General features: G+C 40.1%; 1 protein-coding gene across 2 annotated transcripts in view; it reads right to left on the bottom strand.

Moving 5' to 3' along the window:
- The window catches only part of AMPH (amphiphysin), a 255,664-nt gene that overhangs the window by 16,729 nt on the left and 218,244 nt on the right, over positions 1-20,691 (bottom strand). The window contains exons 16-17 of one of the 2 annotated variants that reach the window (XM_059397248.1): positions 18,777-18,833; positions 14,414-14,539 (exon numbers count right to left, since the gene is read on the bottom strand). In XM_059397248.1, the coding sequence (XP_059253231.1) occupies positions 14,414-14,539; positions 18,777-18,833 (183 nt within the window). The remainder of the gene's footprint in view (positions 1-14,413; positions 14,540-18,776; positions 18,834-20,691) is intronic. The other variant, XM_059397249.1, reaches the window with a different exon arrangement.

The following is a 20,691-nucleotide window of genomic DNA, read 5'->3' as shown; positions in this document are numbered from 1 at the left end:
CTTTTGTTGCCTGAAAGCTGATGGTCACAAAGACCTTGAATACACTGAAGTCACGAAATGGAAGGCGTCTTTCCCCAAAACCTGGATCATGGAAAAAAGCTATGTAAGAAAGGCACCCTCATCGTGCAAAATCAGAGTTTAGAAAAACCGCATTTCAGTCTACACTCTAAAATCTTCATGGGAAAGGTCCCCAAAGCTAAATCACATTCATGAAAAGCAATATATTGGGGAATTTTCTCAATTAGACTTCTTGAGAAGGAAGGGCAAGTCATTTTTTGTTATGAAATGCACATTATAATAAAAGCTGATTCAAATTTGGGGTCTTTTTAATAGGAGTGAAATTTAAAAAATGAGAATTTTCTAAGGCTGCACACAGTCCAAAGAAGAGCTGTAAGTAGTGTTTAAAACTTGCAATAATTAAAGAAAGTGCAATCAGAAGTGTTAGCTTTAGGCAGACTGGTTGCCAAACACACATCTAAGACTCTAACATCGGTGTGGCAGGCCTGATTTGAGAAGCTCAAATCAGAAAAGGCTGAGGAAAAAAGAGTAATCAGTTGAGCTTATATAATATACCCAGGATACGTATTTCAAAAATTCATCTTGTTATCTGATGTGATTAACATTAGCCCTTCCTCTTCTCTGTGGAATAAATTCTCCCCAGTTGTTCTGTTGGGTTAGGAAAGTTCCAGTATCACGGATACTGACTGTCAGACCGAGAGCAGTGGGCAGTGCCCGCAGAATGGGCATCATAAGTGGGAGATAGAGAACGTGAGCCACATACCTACTCTCAAAGCAAGACGTCTTTATAAAACACCTTTCTTCTGACTCAAATTTATAGGTAATAAAGAAAAATTACCTGCCACAGAATACATTTTTCTACAACATATTTTACTTCAGGGATGAAAAATACTGCTCACAGCTGTACTCTTTGTTATATGGCCATATTCTTTGAAATGTACTTGTCTCTCATTGAAATTTGGCTCATGCAAAGTATACAATGATCCAAAATGTAGTCATGCCCATGATATACCATTTCTTTTTTTTTTTTTTCATCCTGTCTTTAAGGTACTGGGTTCAAAAAAGTAATCAATTATATGAGTTATAATACATTCATTTAAAGCAAATTTAAATGCTAACAACTATTGAAGTAGGGATTCATATTTTTGTGAATGACTGACAATCCCCCTAATAGAAAGTTAAAAGTTTAAGATAATTGCATCTCTTGTTTTAAATAAACACGGGTCTTTGTATGGATGTGACTCAGAAAAACAAACTGAGGGTTTTGGAGGGGAGTTTGGAGGGGAGAGGGGTTGGGCGAGCCTAGTGGTGGGTATTAAGGAGGACATGGATTACATGGGGCACTGGGTGTGATGCATAAACAATGAATCTTGGAATGCTGAAAAAATAAAGTTAAAAATAATTTAAAAAGAGTAAGAACCAGATAATGAAGAAGATCATCCTCTTCATTCCAAGAAGATGAATAACTGTTCATAGCTTTATTGTTGAAGAAATCAACAGGCTTGCTCCAGGATCCCAAGAATTACTTAGCAAAATTCTTGCACATCAAACTATAAATAAAGTGCATACAGTGGACTTTCAGGCTCAAATGTAGAAAGTGGTGCCATCATAATTCTGAGTTATCTATGCTTTCCATCTGCTTGGAAATTTTGCACCTATGGAGTGAACATTTCCCTGGTTTCAACAGCTGAAAACCAGATAGACTATATATCATGCAGATGGTATGGGCAAACAGAACAGTGCACACCACCAAACACATACACACACACACACAGAGCACAGCACATATACACATAGTTACAGGTAAAAAAGCAACCACTATGATGTTTAATAGGCTACTCCCCCAAATGATTATGCATAAATCCTCCCATACATAAATGTACCAAGCACATACTATTAGTGATTGGATTTTACTCCCAACTGAATGGGAGTATGTCCAGAAGAGAATATATTTCTGTTAAGTATTAATGGTGTTGCCAAAAATAATTTAAATCTCTCTATACATATAGAATGTTAATGATGAGTCCGATTTATCTCTGGTACTCTAAATAGCCATCAATTTGATTGTATCTCCTTTACTATTGCAATATGGCATCACCTAAGTAATTCAAACAGCCATCATTGGCTGGATGTGATTTAGGCTGGACACTGCGGCTGCTGTGATGCTGACCACCAACAGGGGGAGGCCAAGGGCCCTGTCTGTTCACACTGTGATGCTTGCTGAACTCAGAAAGAGCAAATACCCCAGCTTTCACCTGGCAGCAATTTACCTGACCTCTCTCATATACACAAAAAAGGGACAGAAGGATAAGGGCCAATAAAAATCACCAAGGTTGAAATTAACAATTCTAGTGAAGGCAAGGAGCTAAGGAAACTGGCACTTTGACTACAGCGTGGAAAAACCAAGCATTTTGAATGACCTACTTGGAAAAGGGAAGAAATTAACATTTTTTCCTTCTTCTCTGAGTCCATTAGTAACGAAGTCCTATTTCTCTAATCAAGTACAAACTTTGATTTTACAGACCTTAAGAATGTTACAGAAACAGAGAAGGCCTGTCTACTATCTATATTCCCTCCTCTCTTTTTGCCTCCAGAATAGCTTTGAAAATCAGAGGTCACCCTCCCTGTAAAGCATAAGCCTGGAATCTTTTTTGTACATTTTCCACTCTTACTGAAATATTTCTAATGTATATTTACCAACTGCAAACACAGAACAGCATAAAAATGCAATGGAAAATAGGATCCCATTTGCTTGGATTAGGTGTTATCTCCAGATAAAGACAGGTCACAAAAAGGGTTTCAGTGACACTGTTATCACTTTTTTTTTTTAAGATTTTATATATTTATTTGACAGAGATAGAGAGATCAGAAGTAGGCAGAGAGGCAGGCAGAGAGAGAGGGGAAAGCAGGCTCCCTACTGAGCAGAGAGCCTGATGCAAGGCTCAACCCCAGGACCTGATGCTGAAGGAATCAGATCATGACCTAAGCCTAAGGCAGAGGCCCAAACCACTGAGGCACCCAAGTGCCCCTGTTACTGCTCTTTTTGTTACCATTTTTATGGAGTCCAATTTATTAGCTCTTTGTAGACTGAGAAATGGGAAACATTTTCTGGACTCTGCTTGATACCAGAGAGGTTACACCTTCTAGGAAAAACTACAATGATTCATGACTGCTCTTTGGTTTGTTTGTTTTCTTAAATATAATCCAGGGAAACCAGAGGAATGAAACCATTGAAAGTAATTCAAGCCTTTGATGTTTAATGTGGTTCAATTTGTCATGTCCCTCCAAATGTTAAAGGAAACACCAATATCTTATCCTCTGCTCAAACTGTACTGTTCAGAAACCACAGGGACAAGCATGTCTTTGGGAAGGTGAATGACTCCCTCTTTATCACAACACACGGATCTGTTTTCTTCAACTTCTGCCTCAACAATCTCTTTGACAGAAAGGGATGTGGTCATGGTATTCATGTCCCCCCAAACACCTGTTAGCAAAATTTCTGTAAGTGGGACAAAATGGATGCAGTACAACAATGGCCCGTGTATCCTGCAAAGTAGGGAGACACAATAGGATGACAGAAAAGAGTCACGCCCTCCATGAGATGCGCTGTGAGGGGAGGTCAAAGGGGACCCAGATTCCAGAGGAGCCGTAGTGATGGGCTACATGAGAGTTGGTGATCTTTGGGCTTTATGTAATTTATGGATTCATTTTATTTACTCGGTGTTTCCTTGGCAATGTGAGCCTGAGCAATGCCTGAGAAGCCGCCTACCAGTAACTGGTCTGGGTGAAGACAACCCTGGTATAATATTCCATATGCATCTACTGGCTAGCCTATTTTAACTGGAAATTGGCAGTCCTCTGATTAAAAAATAATGGAGACCATAGGTTTAAAGATAATAGAAGAAATAACACTTTCACCTATTTTTTCAATCATTTTTCTGTGCCTAGTGGCACTTTATTATCTGTTTATAATACAGTGATCATGTTTCTTAGAAAAATTATATAAATGGACTTTATAATTTGTACTTTGTTGTTTTTTAATATTTTATGTATTTATTTGAGAGAGAGACAGTGAGGGAGAGTATGAGTGAGGAGAAGTTCAGAGAGAGAAGCCAGACTCCCCGTGGAGCTGGGAGCCTGATGCGGAACTCGATCCCGGGACTCTAGGATCATGACCTGAGCTGAAAGCAGTCGCTTAACCAACTGAGCCACCCAGGCGCCCTGTACTTTGTTTTTTCTATGTGACAATTTAACATTTTTGTCATTGAACACTAGTTGGTTTCTAGTTTCTAAATGTTGTAATAATACTCTGATGGGAGATCTTGGTTTGTAACCATATTAACAGCAATTGGTCAGACGTACATTTAAATAAATACTAGGCCCTAATACTTTTATTCATTTACGATGTTTCTACTAATGACTGTTTCTGAATTTTTGCCCAGCACTTTATTATGGTAAGTCAATACAGAGAAAATAAAAAGAATCAGACAGTGAACGTCCAAATACCTACTACCTGAGACCTTCAACTGACGTGTTACATTTGCTTTATTCTTTCTGTTCATGTTGACTTTGAGTCATCTTTTTTCAGTCTATTGGAATACATCTTCATAAAATGTTTTTTGGAAATTCTCTGGTGTTTCTATAGCCTTTCTACATTTGATAACATCTCTCTGCGCTTTCACATATGACCAACTACACTGTCTTGGGGGTAAAACTGCAACAGTGTGACTTTTTTGTGTTCAACGTCTACCAGGTGTTCCAACAGCTCTTGAGCATTCACCCTGGGAAGGGCGAGTCTGAGGTCCGCCTGATTGCTCTCTGCTAGCACCCTGCTCCAGACAAAATGCTTACAGGACTTTATCAATTCTGAATTTAAAATTTTAAAAGAATACATCCAGATGTTAGTCCCTCATAAATTCTGCCTTTTGTAGGTGGTTTTTATGGTCTGCAGGCAGGAACTCCTGCAATAAAAAAAACTACTTCTCCATAGGGCTGACTGATGGGGCAGCTACTCCTTTATGGTCCCTTCTTGGCAAACTGATGATCTGTGAATCCTTTTCTCAGTCTTTGGTTCCCCCATCTACCATCTTTCCTTATTATTTTCCTCTTTGTGTTGAAAGAGCTCCCTCAGTTTACCTCCTATCACATCAATTCTCTACACTGTGATGTCCGGTCTTTACTACTTACCTGCAAGTTTTAATTCTAGTATTACATCTCCTCCCATTAAAGTTGTTTCTTAGGTCATGGACCTCCCTTTTCATATGCCTCAAAAGCAACTCCCTTTTTATCTCAATGTGGTTACCTTACCACCCCCCTTTCATTTTTTTTTGTTTCCTGTGATGAAGGTTATCTAGAAATTTTACCAACAACAACAAAAAAATCTGGTAACTTTTGTTGTTGTTGTTCTCTAAAGAAAATCTGAACACCATCTACAGTGCAGTTTCTTCCTTCTTTTGTGTTGCTCATTCTACAGGCTCTGCCATTTTAAAAACATGATTGTTTCATGATTTAAAATGAGGTAAGATCCCTCCAGGCCTGATCAGTAGACACAGGAACAATTTGTTACTTTTCCTCTCCATGTAGGCATTTTAGATGTCCTTTCAGAACAGCCGCTGGAAAGGGATTCATCAAAAATCTACCTACAAGCAACTGTCTTGAATGCCCCAATGTATGGGTCAAAGGGGAGCTGCCGTCAGGGGAAACAGCAGGCACAAGATGACCTGGGTGTTTCAGACTGATGCTCCCACACTCATGGGGGGCTGGATGGATGGAATGGTCACATACTTATCCATGCCAGGCTCAGTGGCTGTGCTTTAAGGATCTGTTCTGGCCCTGGTTTGTGCAAAATCCTCCTGAGCTTGGCTAATATATTTCTAGAATACAGTACTACTGAAACTTTGACTTTCTTTGTATATTTGAGGATAAGGAGCTTTAAAATTAAAAAAAAAAAGAACCCTAATAATAGTGAATCTGCTATAATTTTTGTGATTTTTTTTTTTAATGTTTTCAGGTTTCTCATTTAATTTTCCATTATGTGTTCTTGGATGCATTTCATTTTCGCTTAAATATTCCTGGGGTAAGTGACACAAATAATAGTAAAGGAGGTAAGAAACAGACTGCAGAGTGTTAATTTGGTTAAAGGATGTTTTATAGTGGAGTCAGAGTGACCATCTTCTGGACACTTGTTCTTGGAAGAGGCACTTGGCTGAAAACTCACTGAACTCCAGGTTTACCAACTGACCCCAGGCATGGAGTCATCATTCTGATGCAGAGGCAGGCTTCTGCTGGACAGTTTTCAATGTATGTACATTCTGCAGCCCAGCGTGGCAGGGGAGGGGGGGGAGGAGAGCTAACCTTTCCTGTGACTCTAGGGCTCCCTAGGCGTTATCTCGGGTGTGTCCCATTTACCGCAAATTATGTGCCCAACATCCCTATTAGACATCATTCCCATTTTCTAGACAAGTCAGCTAACACTTAGAGATCAAGTAACTCAGGCTGTCAGTAAACAAGGGCTGATCCAGTCTAACTCTAAATTCCGTGTTTTATCAGAACATCCTGTATCCAAGAGGACAACCCTCCTCTCAAATCTGAGTTCTGTACTAATTCTTAGATATGGAGCATCTCCACGGACCCACAGCTTCCTCCAGACAACCCCAAGCAAAGGCTGCTTGATAAGGAATGTGAGTGGAATTTCATAAACCAGAATACATTCACTTATAGTCTTGGAATGCTACTCTTTAAAATGAGATTTGCAGTTTATAAATAAAATACTTATTTATGTGCACTATTGGGTACTAAAGAAATATGTCATAAAATCCCTCTTAATTAAGATCTAATTATGTAATAGAAAGGTAAGGAAAAGTGGTTGGTTGGAGAGAATTTCCCTTAACATTACTATTTTCCTTCAGCTCACAGATTCATTGTTTAGAAAGATATGTATGGATTGGGAAAGTTAGAAGACCAACCATCTCCTGGCTTTATCCACTGCACTGCAGAGTTAGAAAGTCAGCACTTGGACATTCATAATTGTGTTCACAGGTTAGAAATGGGTAGGATCCCAAAGCTGGAAGGAACACAGGGCTCATCTAACCCATCTTACAGTGAAGGAAACAGGACAGAATGGAGTACCACTACAGAGACAACTAGGGATCTGAGTTTTAGTTCTGATTCTTGCACTCATCAGCAAGAAAGCTGGAGTGACCCCTGAGCCCCTCTGGGAAGCCACAAAGAGAGATAAATAACACAGAGGAAATCCTGGTCATAGGTCACTCTTGCCTTTTCCTGTCCATCCTTTAATCTGGATCCAACCTGAGCCCTTGACCAGTCTGAAGATCCAAGCATTTCTATGGAAATACAGGATTGTTCCCCTGGTGCATTTTAAAGACAAGCCTAAGAGGCAGGGAGCATTATTAAAACCCCCAACCCACCAGCCCCGAGCCACGGGCTGGTGACCAGTTTTCCTCATCATGCTGACTCTACTTAGAACAACTCAGGTCCTCATTTTGCTTCAGCAGGATGACTGAGGTGAGCCCTTCCAAGAACACTGGGCCTCCAATGGTGCTCCTGTTTAAGGTGGCGCCTGGTATTACAAACTTCATTTGATATATCCACGGGTATCCCTTCCTAATAAAGGAAGTTAGTGGTTTTCTTCCCCTTGACCTTCGCCTCAATCATCTTCTTTTTAATCTAGTCCCTGAGTATTGCCTGCGGTGCCATCATCAACCTTCAGAAGCCAGGTCCCAGTGCAGCTCCACTGCAGACAGCACTGTCGCCATGGCAACACCTGTCTCAATGAGCGCCACACTTTCTGCAAAACTTCAGATCTCCAAGTTAATGAATTTTTGGTGAATCTGGCCTTTCAGGTCATGGCCAAATATCCAATAATGATACATGGAAGAACATGGAAGGTTTAATTAGAGGTTTGTTTGCAAAGTCCATAAGAGAAGTGGCTAGGAAAGATGGAATCTCTTCCGAAGCAAAGGTGAATGTGGTGTGTTGTGCACTCTCAGAGATGGCACCATGAGCCAGATCTAGTGTCCAAAGCAGCCAGTCACAAAGGACAGCCTCATTAAGGAAAATGTCTTCACGGCACAATTAACAGTTGACCTTGCCCCTGGCCATGGCATCTCTGAATGATCTGTGAAGCATTTGTTGCCACTGCTCAGGCTGCGTTCCTCAGAGTGGACCCAGGCTTGGGTTCCAGCAGGCGAGAAAGGGCAAGAAGCAGTTGCAGAACGGGAACACATGCTGGTCTGGATGTTCAGCTCAACAGTATCCAGGGCTAGATAAATCTCAACACTGTCACCCATGGAGTGAGAGGGCTGAGCCGGTAGAAGACATCTCTAAGGCTCTGTCACACCCAAGTCTGATATACGGGGAGGGACAGGAACTGATGTTTGCAGGGGAAGTGAAGGTGGACAGTATTGTCTAAACGAGGTTGTCTTTTTCACATTTCAATGGGTCTGGTCTTACACAGGCTTTCCAATTGCGCTGATGGCCAGGAAAGGTTTCTGCATATACTAAGGGAGAATAGGAGAATGTTTTTTTTTTCTTAAATTTCAGTTAATTACAACCAAAGCCCGTTAAAAATGTCAAGCCAAAACACAAGACTTCCTATGTAACAAAAAGTTTACACCACAGATACACAAAATGTCACTCATTGTATGATTCTAGCCATACGATCTATCCAGGAGCAGATACATGCACAGAGCCAGAAAGCTCAACAGCAGTTACCAGAGGCTGAGGGAGGGGATGGAGTAACTGCTTAATGGGCAGAAGTTTTATGGTAACAACAATGTTCTGGAACCAGACAGAAGTTAACATTTGTACAACATTATGAATGAACTAAAGCCAAACTGTTCGCATTAAAAGGATTAATTTTATGTTATGTGAATTTCACCTCAATTTAAAAAAAAAGCACACACCAAGAATAAGACTTAAAAAAACACTAGGCACCCATCATCTACAAAAAGCTCCTCAACAGTGGAAGAACAACATGAAACCTGCTATCACCTCCAACTATAACACTTAGCATAGACAATAATAGTGCATAACCCTCACACAGACCTGTTCAAGAAGGGGATTTGCTTTTAGTGAGGAAGGTAAAGGGTATATCCATCCCCAGGGTGTATGTATATTTAATTTAATTTACAGCATGCTTCGGAGTGAGCACTTTGAGTTTGGACACAATTCTATGATCACCAAGGGCAGACAGGAAATCAAGCTCCTGTGGCTTCCTGCGATCTTGTATCTTTCTCTGCGTACTGGGAACTCAGACCTGGAGGCAGTGGGAGTCCCAGCTCTCAAGTTTCCTCCACACAAGGAGAAAAGGTCAAATGCTCAGACCCAAGCACGTGACCATCCCCAAGGAAACCCCAATGCCTTGCAGTCTCTGTCTCTCCCACCACCAGTTTGTGTGAACAAGGATGGCAGGAGCTAGGTCTACTGCCTGCACCACTGTCTCCCCCAGATCAGAACAAAGCCCAATATCTAGAGAGGACTCAGATCATACTTGCCAACTGCATGAAGAAAGAAATGAACACATGCCTTCTATTCAAGCGGACAGAAATCTTCCCGGCAACATGCAGTTCATCTATGAACTGGTTTGCATATATACGTATATACCCAGTGGTTTAGATCGGTCTTGACAAGTCAACTGATGTCTGGTGACGTTTCAAAAAATAAAATGCAGCAAAACCAAAAGTAGTCCCCAAAATAATAGGCCAGTGTTTCCTCTTCCAGGAATCTCCATCAATTCTAAAAACATCTTTATCTTGATCTTTTTCCCATTTATGTTCTAGAAATGATACTAACCCTAAAATGAATTGCAGTGTATTTCTTTAAAAACAACAGGAAAAAAAAAAAAGGTATTGGTCCAGTTCACGTAATTAAAGCAAAATACAGGAGCTGACAGAAATTTAGAAAAAATTAGAATATGACTCTACAAGAAAATGGAATCAATATGGATTAAAATCTTTATCTGATTCTTAACCTAATTCTCTGATACTGATATCTGAGACAAATACTAATCAATTATCTTCCTAAAGATGATTGCCATTATTTATATAAGATGGAAACATCTGGACAAGAAACAAGTTTTGGCTCTTTAAAATTTATTTTAGGGTTAGTATATATGTATATATGCCAAACCACAGTTCATAGATGAACTTCATGTTGCCAGGAAGATTTCTGTCCGCTTGAATAGGAGGCACGTGCTCATTTCTTTCTTCATGCATCCTATAGATATACAAGTACAATTTAGTACTATAGGGAAAAACTAAAAAAACAAAAATTTAATAGTTATTTTGCTTGAAAGCCCCAGGTTTCTTTGTTAAAATTCCCTGTTTTTGAAATTACATTTGCCTCTTCTTCTTTTTTTCTTTTTTTAACAAAACCACCACAAATTTTACCTCATATAAAATGGATTCTCAAGACTCGAAATAATAACTGTGTGGTGATATTTTGGCAGCAAAAAGTATGACTTCAAAAGGTCACATCAACCCAATCCTAACTGTTGACAGCCACAGCCAACCTATTAATTAATGCTCAGAACACAATGTGGATTTTTTGTGTCTTTACAACAAAATATCACTCATCTAGCAAAGGAGACCTTTCTTTAGAAAAAATAACCTTAATATTATCTTAGATTATTATGACCAGAAGAAAGAAGCTATAAATCTATGCTGGAGAAAAAAAATACATTCTATATGGGGCGCCTGGGTGGCCCAGTGGATTAAGCCTTTGCCTTCGACTCAGGTCATGATCCCAAGGTCCTGGGATAGAGCCCCGCATCGGGCTCTCTGCGCAGCCGGGAGCCTCTTCCTCCTCTCCCTCTGCCTGCCTCTCTGCCTACTTGTGATCTCTGCCAAATAAATAAATAAAATCTTTAAAAAAATGCATTCTATTTTGATGAAGTCCCAAGAGTTCATTTTCGCTTTTGTTTCCTTTGCCTTTGGAGTCATATCTTGAACCATGAGAGACTATGGACTCTGAAAAACAATCTGAGGGTTTTGAAGAGGCAGGGGGTGGGAGGTTGGGGAAGCCAGGTGGTGGGTATTAAGGAGGGCACGGATTGCATGGAACACTGGGTGTGGTGCATAAACAATAAATTCTGTTGCACTGAAAAAAAAATTAAATTTAAAAAAACACATTCTATAGGATGTTTTTTTTTTTTTAATTTATTTATCAGATAGAGATCACAGATGGCTTGTACCTGATGTTCTTGCATAGCCTTTGGGTGTCAGCAGATACCTGAATCCTTCATAAGCCTCTCCAAATTGCCTTACATTTCATAGGGAATCCAATCGTTTGATTCTCTAAAGTTCACTTGTAAGCTTTAGGAGACAAGTATTTTCAGAGTGAAGGATGTTGTCAAATATTTCCTTAACCAACACTAGGGAAGCTGGTTTTAGTGATGCTTGATGGCTGTACTATACACTTTGTTTTGTTTTTGTTCTAAAGATTTTATTTATTTATTTATTTATTTAGCAGAGAGAGAGAGAGAGAGGGAGAGAGAGAGAGAGAGCGTGCATAAGCAAGGGGAGTGGCAGGCAGAGCGAAAGGGAGATGCAGACTCCATGCTGAGCAGGGAGCTGATGCAGGGTTCATGACCTGAACCCAAGGCAGACACTTAACTGAGCCATCCAGGTGCCTCCGTAACCATACATTTTTTAAAAAATTATTTACTTATTTATTTGACAGACAGAGATCACAAGTAGGCAGAGAGGCAGGCAGAGAGAGGGTGGGGGGTAGCAGACTCCCCAATGAGCGGAGAGCCCGATGCAGGGCTCAATCCTAGGACCCTGAGATCATGACCCGAGCTGAAGGCAGAGGCTTAACCCTCTGAGCCACCCAGGTGCCCAATAATTGTACATTTTAAAAAATATATGTTTAAGTTCACTCTCGGTTAAAAAGATTATAAATCTTTATAGTAGGTATGGTATAGTAGATACATAATGATTAATAACTATTTAAAGATTTTATTTATTTATTTGACAGACAGAGATTACAAGTAGGCAGAGAGGCAGGCAGAGACAGGAGGAAGCAGGCTCTCCGTGGAGCAGAGAGCCCAATGTGGGACTCGATTTCAGGATCCTGGGATCATGATATGAGCTGAAAGCAGAGGCTTAACCCACTGAGCCACCCATGTGCTCCAGTAGCTATTTATATTGTTCACTGGAAAACCAGTAAATTTGGGGTCTGAAAAAACAAAACCTACTTATATAAGTCTGTTAAAATAAGGATAGGTGTGCAAGGTACGAGGCCAAGGCCCTCAGAGAGGTAATCATGGGAGACCAACATTCCAGCCCATGTGTAACATGTGAGCTTGTCTATTTCACACCTCCTAGCTACTGCACAACATCAAAGAGCTTTGCTCAAAATCATGGGTGTTTTGGCATGAAGCCTTACACGGAGTAGTCTGGGCCATGGAACCAATGTGGTTTAAAAATACTGGTGAAGGGAGTGCCTGGGTGGCCTCTGCCTTCGGCTCAGGTCATGATCTCAGGGTCCTGGGATTGAGTCCTGCATCGGGCTCTCAGCTCAGTAGGGAGCCTGCTTCACACACACCCTCCACCCTCTCTCTGCCTGCCTCTCTGCCTACTTGTGATTTCTCTCTCTGTGGCAAATAAACAAAATCTTAAAAAACAAACAAACAAACAAAACAAAACAAAAAAACCACTCTGGTGAAGATGAAGTCTGTGCTACTATACAAAATAGAAACTGGTAAGAACTTTTTGGAAATGAAGCGATTTCTAAATCAACATCTGGAACTCATCAATATCTTTCTAACTCCCTTGTATCATCTGCATTTTTTGAAAAATCACATCTCTTTCCTAAATTTTAACAGCAGTAAAATAAAATCTACCTTTCCCTTCCTTTGTTATTTAAATATTCTTAAAGCTAAGTTGGGAGAACACATCACAATCTGACCCCACATGAAAGGGCCCCTCTACATAGAGGAGATCACTAGTGAGTCTGGGAGAAAAAGGAGATGCTGGAGCCTAGAGCCTCAGCATTCCCCAATCTACGCTCCATGCAAGCAGCACTTCCAAGAGGGACTTAACCTAGCAGAACACACTTCTTATTTTCCCTACAGGACTTGGTCCAGCTCTGCATCTCTAAATGGAAAACATGATCTTTTTTTTTTTTTTTTGAGTTATTCTTAATCTGTATTTCCCATCACTATCTTGCCCTATATTTATTTTTCTACTCTATTAATAAACTCTAGATTTGACAGATGACCCTCTTCCTGGTAAAATAACAACGAATAATAGCAAGAACTATAACTTCAATTTCTCTTGTTACCTAATCTAGTCAATGTTATTTTGGGGGAGAGGGATACTGTTTCTTGTCTTTGTACAGCTTCTATAAAGGCTATAGGAAATGGTAACCTGATTGAGATTCTTGGGAGACACTTTAACTGTATTTCATCAACAAACTATTTTTCATTCTCCACGAGCTGTTTTTGTTTGTTTTTTAAGTAGGTTCCATGCACAGCATGGAGCCCAGTGTGGGGCTTGAACTCACAACGCTGAGATCAAGACATAAGCTGAGATCAAGAGTCACACACCCAACTGACTGAGCCACCCAGGTGCCCCTCTCCATGAGTATTTTGAATTAAAGTTTCCTTAGTATTATCCTACACTTTCATGAATGTTACACTATCCAATTCAACATGCATGTTCCACATAGAGCTTATCCTAGTTTGTGATGCAGCTTGAAGTATATGGCTGTATGGAATGGGATAAGAGCAGGTTTCCAAGCAGACAAAGGGCCCCCACCCTCTACATCCTCAAGGTCCCTCTTAATGTAAGAGCCAACATCAGACATGATTTTGAGGAAATGGTTGTACAACACAGGAATCTTTATAGATTCAATGATTTTAGTATGGGATTTCAATCCCTTGTCAGAGCTTAACCAACCTACCAACTAATATTATGAGAAATAAATATGTAAACACAACCCACAAAGTTATGATCTTTCTGTTTATCACCTGCAGCTTGGTCCCTCACTGGAGGTGCATCTCTAGCCATCAGAGGTAGCGCACAACTATAACAAGGCTGGTTATTTGTGAGTTCTACAACCTACCTACCATGAAGGGAGCATCTCAGAAAAGAATGGAAGCATCCTTTTTTGAGAACCAAGCCATGGCTATGTGACATTTCTCTCTAATTCTTAAGATCAGATCTCTGGATATCTTCCTCTTAAAAACATAAAAGAGAATGAAGTTTCACTGTCAAAGGCACAAAGCCTATTTGAACCTGGGGAGCCATGGCAGACAAGGAGGTGATTTAGCACAAGTGAAGCATGGATGAGGAGGGAGAAATGAGATCATGAGATGTGCAGGGCTGTGGCAGGGGAGGCAGGTGGAGGGTGGGAGGGGGGCGGTGCTCACCACTGCCCCCTCCACTGGCTCCTCAGCCTGGGTGTCCAGTCCAGAGTCCAGCCCAACAGCAGGTGCAGCAACGACAGGGGGCTCCTCTGCTTTCGGCTCTGTGGGTGGAGCCTGTTCAGATTCAGCCTTTCATTGTTTTGAACGTTAGAGAAGAAAGATTCAACATGTGAACAGGTAACATCACAAAATACTGGGCAATTAAGACTTTCTTCGTCATCCTATAGGCAACTAGCTTCATTAAACCTGTGCTGAAAAAAAGCCCCACGCCTGGCATAATGATGAGCGCTTCACTGAAAAGTCTACAAATGGACTCTTACTAAGCTTCCCTGTAGCATCACCAACCGCTGTTGTTTCCCTTCAAGTCTGACAAAGACTTACCATTTGATTACTCATTGTACTTACTTGCAACTCGAAGACATCTACAAGGGGTCCTAGAGTGTTACTCTCTGCTATCTGACAGAGAGAGGAGACCCAAGGAGCTCCCCACCTTTGCTAGTTGAAAGGAAGCAGGAAGAGCTCAGAGGCACATGGTTCTGGGATCTCCCAGCTCTGTTGACATGCGCTGCACCCAAAATTGAGGGCTTATCCCAATATTCAGATCAAAACACATTTATCTGCATGAATAGGTCATTGAGGAGCCATTGTTGTCACTGCTCCGGCTGGGAGGCAGACCCAGCTACTTGGTAGCCACCACAATCACAGATAACTTTCCTGTTTAGTTTCTTGTTCTGTTTCTCTCCTGCTCCCAACAAATTCTTAGCTATCCATTTCTTTTCCTATAATAAACTAATTACGTAAAGAACTAAAGGGCGATATCCTTGCTATTACCAATTAGACACTCCTAACTCTGTGGACAAGACTGACGTCTTTCCATGTGACCTTAACTCATAGACATCCTCCAAATATATGCTGAATCAAGCCTCTGGACTCTCTTAAGCTGCGGACTTTGTTAGTTTTAAAATTAGCACTATTAAGTCACAACAGGCCATTAAAACCACCACAGCGAATGCAGTCACCACAGTTACTGACAATGCTTCCTCTTTTTCAATTTTGACTAACGTGAGCGTGTTTATTTAGCAGCACTACTTTACCAAATGGATGGCCACTAGAAGGCACACTAAGGTTCTTTCCCATCAGGACATTCAAACTGTAAGAAAGTTGAAAAGTGTTTTTCTAGAGAAGGAAGAATTCTTTAATACTGGGATTGGAGAAACTGGTTCACTTCTGTCAGATTCTTACTCACCCGAAGCAATGAAGGTCCTCCTCTAGCTCTTTCCCTCTCATACCTGCCCACAGAGCTTGGTGAGCATGGCAAGTTCCATACAGAAGCAGTGGGGTGGTTCGACTGAGATTACAGTAAGTGAGTAATGACTAGCTTAGTGTTGGATAAATACACAAAATGTTTCTCTTGTGCCCCCCACCAAACCCTCCACTGTGACTCGGGCCTTGATTCCACACCACCCTTCCCTTTAAAGAGCATAATAAAAAAAAGAAAGGACACTTTGGTAAATAAGTGTGTAGAGATTTGATACTTTTATGGGCTTTTATAACATTTACAGGGTAACCTGACACAATTTTTAAGAAAGAATGAGATAAAATTCACTCTAATGTACTTTAAGGAGTTTTTATGGGAAAAGATTTCACTTTTATTGCTCAGAAAGAATTATCTTCGTAATGGAACATGGTTACAGAGCAGCAAAGAGATACTCTTAGGGTATGACCTTACAATTTGGAAGTCAAGGTGATTTGCTATGAGAGGATGGTATCAAATGACCTACACAACAAGGATAGGAAGGGCAATCTGATAAAGCACCAAGAAATCCACATACAGAGGGTTGTCCCCCTGTGGGCTGAGTATCTAAGGAGAATGTTTAAAGCCAGATAAGGAGCCAAGGGAAGTTTCAAAATAGGAATCAAATAAATATACCGTTGTACATAAGAAAATACAAAGATAACGTAAAATGAAAAAAAAAATTGTATCAAAGCCTGGGTTTCTTGGAAGTCCAGAGAAATTTTGAAGTTTCATATAAGGCAAGAATAAGTAAGTGATTTTGCATAGGAGCTGAATTGCATTTGCTTGCTGAAATCAAATGTAACAGAAGCACAGTTTGAAGAAAACGTAGGATCGGTATGTCATCACAAGTCACATTTCCCCTATACTATCGCATCACATGAGATAGTACCATATGCCTATGCAGTTTTACAACTTTAATTTTAGGGGGGCAAATATAACTCAGTGATGAGTAAGAATAAACACGATAACATGATTGTACGTAAAATCAACTACTCCAACTTAGAAATGGAAGTCACTCTTTGATTCCTTCTAAGGAAGTGTAAAATTGTAAATATTTTCTCAAGATAAAAGAAAAGCAAAGGTAAATTGTGAACTACATTTCAGGGAAAAATCTAAAGTAGTCCTATCAGAATTATACCCTACATGTACCATATTTTTTTCTACAAGTTTCCTCCCTGAACGACCTTGCAGATGGGTTGACAGCTGGCCATCCCTGTTCAGGAGCGCTTGTGATCACTTTCTATTGTTTGCTGGGGTGGCGACTGTCACACATTCAAAGGAGAAATATACTCTAAATTTACTGGTGGCAGTGGGATGTCACAATGGCTTAACTCTGAGACACAGAAATGGAATTCTTCCTTTAGAACAAAATGAGGAGCATAGCCTCCCTGCACATTTTTCAGTATCCTCTGTCATAAGATGGGAAGCAGGCCATTGCAACTCGGTGAGACATGGTTTCACTATGATTTCCTAGTTCCTCACATGGCTTAGCAATGTTAGCAGCATCTGCAATGCTGGGCATGACAAAGCTAAGTTCCCCAAAGGAAAGAAGGTACAAAATAAAGAACACATATCTACAGAAGGGAAGAGCAGGCAATGGAAGCTCCCACAGCAAGCTGAGGGGAATAGGAAGATGTTTTAAGAAACTCAAAAACCACTGGATTCTATGCCTGGATTTTTGCATGAGAGTAATAGGTGGGAGTTTAAATATGATCCACTGCCTGTTTTTTAATACCAGTATTTCTCCAATTTTCTCTTGACCGCTTCACAACTGATAATTAAAAATCTCATCCTCCAGTGTTGGTATAACCCCTTGCTGAAATTCACCCAAGCTGAAATTCAGCAATTAACATGACACGTAAGTCTCTCCGGCTACATTATCAACACCAACATAATTTGTACTCTAAACATTTAAATCTTTACTTGCAGGTCACATAGACTCCACCTCTCACCTGGTTACCCAAAAGGCAAAAAGTATCGATAGACAAGGTATTACAGATGTACTGGCCTTTGAGAAATTATCGAAGTAAGCTTTAAGACAAAGTTCCCAGAACTGAATTCCTTACTTATAAGTGAAATCGTCTAAAAAGAAAAATTTATTCTACTTAAATCTGATTCTAAGTTTCTAATGTGAAAGCCAGGAGCTGGGATAATTATATCGCATTCCCACAGGAAAGCGAGTGAGCTACAAATAACGCTCATGAACACCCTGTCCTGTGTAGTCTACGGCCATAAAGCTCACAAGTGACATCACTCAAGGCCTCTTCCTTCAACTTTCTCAGCAAGCTGCTGGAGAAAAAGGTTTCCCATGACAAGTGCAACAACAATCTTGTTGGAATCTCCTCTGATACCAAGTATAATTCTGTCCACTCCTACTCACGCCCTAGCTAAGCTTTGTCCTCGTGTCCTTTGGCAGCAACAGGGGAATCACATCTCTAGTACATGTGACTTCTTTATACAACTAACACAGTGGAGGGAGGAGATGAGAAATGAGGTAGCTTCAGGCTCAGGAAGCAAGGATCTATCCCAAAGCATGAATTCTTTTTTTTTTTTTTTAAGATTTTATTTATTTATTTGGACAGACAGAGATCATAAGCAGGCAGAGAGGCAGCAGAGAGAGAGGAGGAAGCAGGCTCCCTGCTGAGCAGAGAGCCTGATTCGGAGCTTGATCCCAGGACCCTGAGATCATGACCTGAGCCGAAGGCAGCGGCTTAACCCACTGAGCCACCCAGGTGCCCCCCGAAGCATGAATTCTTGAGGCAATTTCATTTCCAATCCTGTGGAATAAGTTACACTCAGGCGGAAACATCCATGGATTTACCGGGCTCCAATGAAGCCCAGAACTAGGAGACTTCTGCTTTCTGCTGGGATAACTGTGCCTTTATAAATAGAAGCAACCAAAATCAAAGTCACAGTGAGATTTCTCAGAAGCTTTCCTTCCTCCTTCCTAAAAAGAAAGGGCTGCAGAAACCACATTCTGGATATTCAAGTTCTAGATAATCTAGAATGATCAATCCTATTCAGTAGTAACTGACAATGCCCTCAAAATACACACCAATGTCAACTTACCAAGTTACAGATCATGCTCTGGTCTGTCTGCATTGTGAATAATGAAGTGTCCTGGGGCTAAAAATTGGGAAGAAAATAGAAAATGAAAAATTATGAAGATTCCAGCTGAATTTGCTAAAAAAAAAGAGAAAGATACCATTTCAATTAGCTTCTATCAATTGTATCAATAAGTACAATATAAAGTTTTAAAAAGTCTTTTATTTTCAATCAGAAATGCAGATAATACCAAAGTAATTTTAACAGCAAATGTTTTAAACATAACTGAGCTAGCGTGATACCATACAATAGTACAGTAAGAGTCATTTGAGAAAAGGGGTAGTGACCTCAGGGTCGTTTTTGTTCTGTAGCTTCTCTTCTAGACATCTACACTAAATTAGAATTTTGTAGCTCTAAGCTACAAATTCACACTTTTAAAATATTAGAAATTCAATCTTACTCTATCACCTAGGTGTCACTTCTATGGGTTAATAATGAGTCATAACTGAAAAAATTTTACACCATGTATTCACTGACCTAAAAAAAAAAAAAATCAAGCTGGAATAAATCTAAGGGAACAGGGACCTCAAGGACAATACTCATCTCTCATTGTGCTGGTAGCCAGACTTATATTCACCAGAAAGAAGACCAGAAGAGTCTTTCCTGGTTAATCTGACCAGTTCAAGAAAAAAAAAAAAAAAGCACCCATAGAATTTGATATCAGGGCTCCCCGACAGAAAAAATGAGACAGTGACTGTTGGTTAAAGATGTTGTATTGAGGCAATTACCTCTGTTACTTCCAGAATCCAAAGTAAACAATAAAGGGAATTTCATAAAGTAAATTTAAAAAGGCATAAATCCATGAGCATAAAAAGAATGAGAAGAAAGATAAGAGCAACAACATTCTGAAACTGAGAAGCAGACAAAAGAAGTCATTTAGTGGATGCCCCCAAAATTCTGTATCCTATGGTGATGATGGTGATGTAGGAAATGCCAAAAACACAACCCAGTGTATTACTCAGATCTCCCAAAGGATCAAGAATTAGAAACACAGGGACCAAGGGAAATGGAACCTGTCTGGTGCTAAAGACAGGGAATTGGCTGGAAGTCTATAAAAAAGCAACTGGACCTTAAAATCTTTTCATGTATCCGAAAACCAAGCAATATCTCTTCATTGCAGCACAAGACTTGACATTATTTCCACAGAGGCTGAAACAAAGGGCCTCTGGACTGGGGAATGCAGAGACATATTAGGAAAATAGCAGACTTAAGGGAGAATTTACATAACAAACTGAGAGCCCTGGTCACCTCCCCTCTAACCCCTAACTTCTTTACTATCCACCTCCCATTATACCCACCAGACAGAAGACCAGAAGAGCTAGAAATTTAACCAGCCCAAGAAAAATGCCAACAGAATTTCATATCAAGGGCTTCTCAACAGGAAAAATGAACCAAAAAATTCCAGAACAATATCTACAGTCAATGAGTTCTATCTACCTGTAAAATTTTCTTGTCAGCTTTTTTCTTGTCCCATTCTTAAATATGAGTAGACCAAGATCACCAGACATTTAGGAAGAGTCTCAAATAATAAAGGGAAAAGCTGAATAGATTAAAAAAAAAAAAGGAGAAGAATAAGAAGTGGAAGAAACAAAGACTTTCTAGATAGAAAAAGACCTTCAAAAATGGTCATGATTATTAATACTTCCAGAGATATAATGGAAGTGTTATATTCATGACATAATAAGAGGATGCAATTAAAAAACAGTCAACAAAAAGAGCTCTTGGAAATTTAAAAAAAAAAAAAAAGTATCTGTTGAAAGAGCTGGAAAGCAGAGAAAGATGACCAAGAAAAGGAAAAAGCAAAGTAAACAACTAGAAGACTTAGAAAACAGAAGAGAAACCCCCAGTGAGATTAAAAAATATTCCCCCTCTAGACGAC

This window comes from Mustela nigripes, chromosome 4 (genome assembly GCF_022355385.1).
Source record: "Mustela nigripes isolate SB6536 chromosome 4, MUSNIG.SB6536, whole genome shotgun sequence".
NCBI classification, from domain to species: domain Eukaryota; kingdom Metazoa; phylum Chordata; class Mammalia; order Carnivora; family Mustelidae; genus Mustela; species Mustela nigripes.
The sequence above is the reverse complement of the archived record's forward strand: the minus strand, read 5'-3'. Positions and strand labels throughout refer to the sequence as shown.